Source organism: Thamnophis elegans, chromosome 2 (assembly GCF_009769535.1).
Source record: "Thamnophis elegans isolate rThaEle1 chromosome 2, rThaEle1.pri, whole genome shotgun sequence".
NCBI classification, from domain to species: Eukaryota; Metazoa; Chordata; class Lepidosauria; order Squamata; family Colubridae; genus Thamnophis; species Thamnophis elegans.
In genome coordinates, this window is record NC_045542.1 from 24,675,380 (window position 1) to 24,682,579 (window position 7,200).

Genomic DNA, 7,200 nt, shown 5'->3' on the forward strand with positions numbered 1-7,200 from the left:
CCAATTGTGGTCACTAAATGAAGACCACCTGTAGAAACATGTATGTTTAGGGACTATAAGAGGCCTGGTTGGCAGTTGCAATTTCCCACTGGTTTCCCTACTGACCTAGTGATGGAAATTCTAATCCCGACTGCCCTTGTAACTCAAGGACTACCTGTAACAATCTAGAGTGGATTGTCTCTTTCCTTGCCAAAATACAGTGATGTTCCCCTTTGAAGCCTGGCATTTCTGTGTTTTTCATGCTCTTTATTTATTCTTCCTGTCTAGGACTGGTGGAATTCCACATCATTCTCGGCATTTTTCGGTCATGGAATGGGATTGTACACGATTGGCTGTACTGCTATATTTATCAAGATTTTCTGTGGGTAGGTAAGGCCGTAATGGGGCAGGTGAGAATAATCTTTGGGGGCAGGAGGAAGAACTGCAGCCAGGGCAATGATCAAAAGGAGATGTCTCAGCTCAGAGCAGGATTGCGGGTAGAATAACATCTCAGGAGGGATTCTCCTTGTGGTTCAGAAAATAAAGGTCAGGAAGGGGGGAAGCGCTTTCAGCCTTGCAAGATTCTATTTCTGTAACTTTGCAATAAAAGTACTATTATTGGTTTACTGTCTGGATTACCTGAAAGGGCTGACAAGCTTACCAAACCCACCCTATATTACCCCCTAAAGTACACCTTCTCTGTGTAATTTCTCTATGCCTGTCTTCATTGTTTATTGGCGAACACCAGGATGAGGTCTATAATTCACTTGTGCCCTTCTCTTCCAGCTGATAGGAGGGAGAGCCCGAGCTGGAGCTATGTTCATGGTCTTCCTTTTGTCAGCGGTTATCCATGAATACCTCTTCACCTTGGCTTTTGGCTTCTTCTTTCCCGTCATGTTTGTGCTTTTTGCCATGACTGGAGGTTAGTACTGGCCTCAGGACAATGGACTAATAAACCATCCCTCAGAGGATTCAAGCAAGGCCCATTAAAAAGTAATGTGGCATGGATTGCTCCTGTTGAATTCTGAGCGGCTCAAGATTGACTCAGCCCTTCCATCCGTCCGTGGTCTCAGTAAAATAAGGACCAAGGTTGTTGGGGGCAATAGACTGACTGTAAACTGCTTAGAGAGGGCTGTAAAGTACTATGAAGCGGTACATAAGTGCTATTGCTGTTATGTTCTGCCCTTTTGCTGGTTTGCCGGTTCCAACACTTCCCAATTAATACACATTCATGTCCTTTTGATACATTTTCTCTACCACTTGTAGGTGGAATTGCTCCAAATTTATTCAAAATATATTAAGGAACAGGGGTCAACTTGGGAGTAAAGTCACAAGTGGATGCTGAATGGCCTTCCTATATGGAATGAATAGGGGCAAAATGGGAGTAGTGTTTCCAGGACGACAATTAATTTGTTTATTATTGTGAAGATTTACTTATCTGAGTTGTGGCTCACAGAGACTCCTTGCCAATATTTTATTGTACAGCCTTGCCCTTGGAAGCTATCAGCCTGGCAATTGTCCAAGGACTGATAAGGTCTGTTGTTGCAATTATACTTTGAAAGGCTTATTTCCGGGACTTTGCTGGAAGTGAACACAAGGAATTCACATTAGCCAAAAAAAAAGGGGGGGGGGGTTCAGGACAAGGAGTCTGTTTTGTGATTCTGTTAAGTCTAGGTCAGAACATGTTTTCTCAATCTTGGTGACTTGACTACAGCTTCCAGAATTCCCCAGGCACCCATCTACATTGCATTATTGCCACAGATGATGCACTGTATGGTTAGGATGGAGACAGCTTTTTCATGCTTGAGAAAGTTATTTTGGTGTAGTATTTTTTTCAAATCTTGCTGGTCATTGACTGAGTAAACAGTGGTTCTTCTATAAGAAATTAGATTCTTTATTCCAGCAGTAGGAATAATGTAATCTCAAACAGGACCAGTTTTACAAATTAAAAAGTCAGAGCAAAAACAAAATTAATAACTGGAAAACAAAATTTTCTTATTTCAGAAGTCCAATCACATTTCCAAAACAGATGTTTTAATCACAATAATCACTCAGATAAAAGAGCAACAGGAAAATAGCCTAGGTTCTAGGAACAGAGAGTTCCACCTGCAATGACAATGCTTTGAGAACTCTATTTCCCAAATTATTTTACCCCCATGGAAGTAGGGATGGGCCATATTGTCTTGTAATTAACATGGAAATTGTTATTATGTTAGATTCTTAATGAGTAATGCTCCTATTGTAGCAGTGGTGGGTTTCAAATTTTTTTGAAAACTATTATGTAGGTGTGGCCTGTTTTGTGGGAGTGGTTCAGTGGTCATGTGACCATGTAGGCGTGGCCAATTTGAAAAATCTACTGAAACTCACTTAACAACACTTTTGCTTAGTAACCAAAATTTTGGACTCAATTGTGGTCATAAGTTCTTTCTTTCTTTCTTTCCTCCTCTCTCCTCTCTCTCTCTCTTTCCTTCCTTCCTTCCTTTTGTCTCTCTCTCCCTTTATCTATCTATCTTTCATCTCTCACTCCCACCTTCTTTTTCTTTCTTTTTTCTTTCTCTTTCTCTCTTTCTCTTTCTGTCCTCTCTCTCTTCTCTCTGTGTCTGTCTCTCACTCTCTGTGTGGCACTTTGCCTCTATCTCCTCCCGCTCTCTCTCCCTCCCTCTGTGTCTCTCTCTGTAATTCTCTCTGTGTGTCTGTCTGTGTGCCTGTCTCACTCTGTCTCTTTCTCTGTATCTCCTCCCTCCCTCTGTGTCTGTGTGTCCTGTGTGTTTCTCACTGTGTGTGTGTGTCTGTCTGTCTGTCTGTCTTTCTGTCTCTGTCTCTTTCCCCCTCTCTCTTTGTCTGTAAGCCGCTGTCGCGCCTGTCGTCCTGGATCAGCTGATCTGCCTGTCCTTCTTCAACCCTCCCGGGGGTGCATGTCCATTGTAAAATCCTCGGCGTCCAAAGTAGTGGGGCTCAGCAGACCTTGGCTGAATGCGTGCAAACGCTCAGTCTGCTGCTTGCCGCTCCTCAACTAGTTGCAAAGTTCTCCTCTGAGATTCTGGCTTGTGGAGCAGTGCTCGCCTCTCGCGCTTTGGTGAAGGGATTTTTTCTGCGGGACAGAGCCTGGGCAGCAGGGAATTTCCCCACTGAAGTAGAAGGCAAGGCTTTCAAACTAGTCTGATCCTGCTTGAAAAGGCTGCTGTGGTGGAGCAAAGGGTGCCCTGGCTGAGATTCCCTCCTTCAGTCGGTCTCTGGAATTTTTCCCCTTTTTTTTCTACAGAAGGGAAAGGTTTTTTTGACTGGGCAGCTTGACGTGATTAAGGCCGTTCTACACCTCCTTTGCACTCCTTGCCTACGGGCATCCTCTGTATGATAGCCGCCTGGTTAAAAAGGAGAGGAGCCCATCCAGGAACACGGGGGGGATCCCTGCCCCCATGGATGGGCTCCGGACTAGCGGAGCCTCCTCTTCCTCCTTTTAACCAGCAAATCTTTTTAACCAGGCAATCTTCGGCTGCTGCATAAGCCCACGGGCATGTGCTGCCCTCTTCTCTCTGATAGCCGCCTGGTTAAAAAAGAGGAGGAGCCCATCCAGGAACACGAGGGGGATCCCTGCCCCCATGGATGGGCTCCAGACTAGCGGAGCCTCCTCTCCTCCTTTTTAACCAGCAAATCTTTTTAACCAGGCAATCTTCAGCTGCTGCATAAGCCCACGGGCATGTGCTGCCCTCTTCTCTCTGATAGCCGCCTGGTTAAAAAGAGGAGGAGGCTCGGCTGGTCCGGAGCCCATCCGCAGGGGAGGATCCCCCTCACGTTCCTCGTCTTCCTGGATGGGCTCCAGACGGAACAGCTCCGCAATCCTTTAACCAGGCAGCTATCAGAGAGAAGAGGGCAGCGTGCCCGTGGGCTTGTGCAGCAGCCGAATCCTCGCCTCCTGTTCTTCGGCTGCTGCACAAGGCCAAGGGCACGCGCTGCCCAGTTTGCTGAATATGGCGCGGCTTCAGAGAAAGAAGGTGCGCGAGAAAGCCGGGGTATTTTGTCCCTTCTATCTCCCCGTTGCTCAGAAAACACTCTGGGAAGGTCCTTTGGTGGCAGCTGGCATCCTAGAACCTGCCTGCTAGCAAAGGACCTTTCCGAAGTTGCTTTTCTGGTTAACACGGAGACAGAAGGGACAAATTACCGTCTTTTTCCCCATGCTCAGAAAAGCAACTTTAGGAAGGTCCTTTGCTAGCAGGCAGGTTCTAGGACGCCTGACGGAGACAGAAGGGACAAAATATCGGCCCTGGGACTGATATACAGGGCTGGGGGCAGGGCAGGCTTACTTTTGGGTCCGGTGACCAACCGGTTCGCGCGAACTGGCAGGGAACGGCAGCAACTCACCCCTGTATTGTAGACAGTTATTAGAAATCAATAAGTGACAGATCTCTTTGCTCAGTGTGGCTGGAATATACAAAATTAACCCTTTTTCTGTTTGTTTGTCCTCATAGTGTTCTTTAATTTTGTTCTCAATGATAAGAGAAAAGGCCCTTTCTGGAACATCATCATATGGATATGCCTCTGTTTGGGCCTAGCGATCTTTTTCTCCTTATACTGCCAAGAGTGGTTTGCACAGGCCCACTGTCCACTCAAGGAGGTGAGTAGACAGTTTATGTTTGTGGGGTTGGAATAAGTCTTGGGTTCCCTCTTCATACCATTTTCATTATTGTAAATATCTCTTCTTCCAAGAGGGTCAAGCCTACAAGCTGGCATATATTCCATCTGCAAAAATTCAGATAAAGAAGGTGGGGAATTCAGAAATACCAGGAACTGCAAATGAAATTGTTATAAAACTAAGATCTTATTCTAATTCTGCTAGTATTGGCAATGGCTAATGCAGCTCAGGGGATATAGTCTGTACACATATATGTACTTACTAATTAACTTGACAGACTGATCAACTGACAGACCAGTTAATTTGTGCCATTAAGTTGGTTCTGATTCCTAGTAACAGCATAAATAGATCTTCTCCATGTTGATCTATGCCTACTTGTTCTTTCAAGTCTCCCAATGATTCAGTCATAGCCAGTATAACTGACTCCATCCACTTTGCTACTGGTCATCCTTCTCTTTCCTTCCTTCCTTTTCCAACATTCTCTATTCCTAGCTTTATTTCCTACACCTATGCTAGCTCGAAATAAATATGAATTTCATTTTATTTACCTACACCTATGCTAGCTTGAAATAAATATCTATTTGGTTTTTATCCTGCTTTTATTCTGGTCAACTCAAGGTGTTATTATATATAAGGCAGAAAGAGGGTGACTGGCCACAAATCACTTAGCTTACTTTCATCCCTAAGGGAGGCCTAGAATTCACAGTCTCCTGGTTTCTAGGCCAGTACCTGAGCCAGCACACCAAATGGCTCTTAAGTTAAATAAGTTCTATCTCTTCACTGGAAGAGTGGAACCATTTAATTAAAGATTGCTTCATTATTCCTTATATTACTTTATTAAAATTATGTCTGAGTCACCTTTTGGCTCTAAAACATTAAATAATTCAATCCAATCAATAAAATCCAATCAATAAAAAAATAAAGAGAAAATATTTCATGTTAGCTGTATTTTGGGGCATTCGTTTTATGGAGCCCTAAACAGGAAAAAAGACCAAATAAAAGGTCCATTGACAGCAGCAGATATGCCCAGCATGTTGTCAACCATGTATATTGGCTCTGATTGGGAATCCAGCTATTTTGGGGACACCAGGTTCTGTAAAATTTTATAGCAAGATTCCGTTTTACAGCATAGCTGGAGATGCTCACCTGCAGGGAGTTGAAGCAAATCTTTCTTCCTTCTCCTCATATCAGTAGCTGCAAAAGGTGCTCTGTGACAAAGAAAATTCTGAGTCTAAAAACCTTTGATAAGCAACATCTTTCAAGTCTGGGCTACCTTGGGTTGCCTCCATGAGTTGAGGGGCCTGAGGAGCAAAACTGACAGAGCCAGATTCTCCCAGAATAGGCTACACCTGCAATTCAAGTCTCTCCAGGGCTGCCTTTAACAGTGCTGAAACCTGGGAATGTTATTGTGCTGATGGGCTCCTGATTATGTTGGAACATTTATATGGCTGATCTTGCTGATCCAGATCTAAGCATGATTAGCTACAATTCTTGTATCATTTTGCCTCATAACAGTTCTTTCCCTTCTAGGTTTTCTATTTCTCTTGACATAGTCATCGTTTTCTTTTTTTCAGAAGACCTTCTGGGGCAAGTGACTCCACGCTCCTGGTATTGCCATGCATAAGCAACTATTTCCAGCCTACTCTAACCTTCTACTTTGCTTCAAAAATGATGTCTCACAAGGGTAGCAATTATCCTGCTGCTGCAGCAACAAGGACTCCCAGCACATCATGCATCTCCTCCACTCCGTCCATGGAAAGCTGCATTTGGAAATTCCTTACCTGAGAGTGCTAAAATTTGGTTTGTAGGTTTGAAGGTTCTCATCTAGTAGAGACAAAACATCTACAAAGATCCCTGCTGTGTGAAGTTTGTTGGTCTTCTGGGTGCTCAAAATCCAGGCAAAAGGGGCTAAGGAAAATTTATAAATGACAATCTTTAGTTGCCTCCAGGATTTACAAAACTAATTTTCATTCTTAAACTACTTAAAAGAAAACATGAAAGCTTCATCCTAAAATGTAGGTTATCCCACATCCCAGCTTTAATCCAAACTCTGTTGCTTTTATGACAGCATTCAGTCTTCCAGATACATTGAAATCCAGCTCCCACAAGGTCCATTGATTAGGAATGATGGAAGTTAGAATTCAACAATATCAGAAGTACTGCTTATATTTTCTACCTTTAGACTTTCATTCAACATTTTATCTCCAGCAGTAAGGAAGGGAATCTGAATTGCCACCAGCAGTATCCATTCAATGCCTCCTTTAGTGGTGAATGATTTTTGAAACTATATTTGGAAATAAAAACAGATTATGCTAACCAATCTTATTTTATTCTTTGACAAAGTAAATAATTTAGTAGACCAGAAAAGTCTGTGGATATAGTATAACTATCTTCAGCAAGGCATTTGATAAAGTAGACCAAGATCTACTTCTTGGTAAACTAGAAAATATGGGTAGACAGCATCTTCACCAGTTGGATTTGTAACTGGCTGGCAAACATTTGGCTGGGATATCTTTATTCCTTCTGATTTATATCCTGATTGAAAACCTTTGTGATCTGTTTGTCTGCTCATCATGCCATGTTTCTCATCC

At 43.3% G+C, this 7,200-nt stretch overlaps 1 protein-coding gene across 1 annotated transcript in view; it reads left to right on the top strand.

The window, feature by feature from the left end:
* Positions 1-6,925, top strand: part of LOC116503215 (sterol O-acyltransferase 2-like) — a 33,615-nt gene extending 26,690 nt beyond the window's left edge. The window contains 6 exon segments of the mRNA XM_032209470.1: positions 268-292; positions 295-365; positions 766-901; positions 4,446-4,591; positions 6,184-6,196; positions 6,199-6,925. Of these exon segments, the coding sequence (XP_032065361.1) occupies positions 268-292; positions 295-365; positions 766-901; positions 4,446-4,591; positions 6,184-6,196; positions 6,199-6,233 (426 nt within the window). The 3' untranslated portion in view covers positions 6,234-6,925.
* The last annotated feature ends 275 nt before the right edge of the window (positions 6,926-7,200 follow it).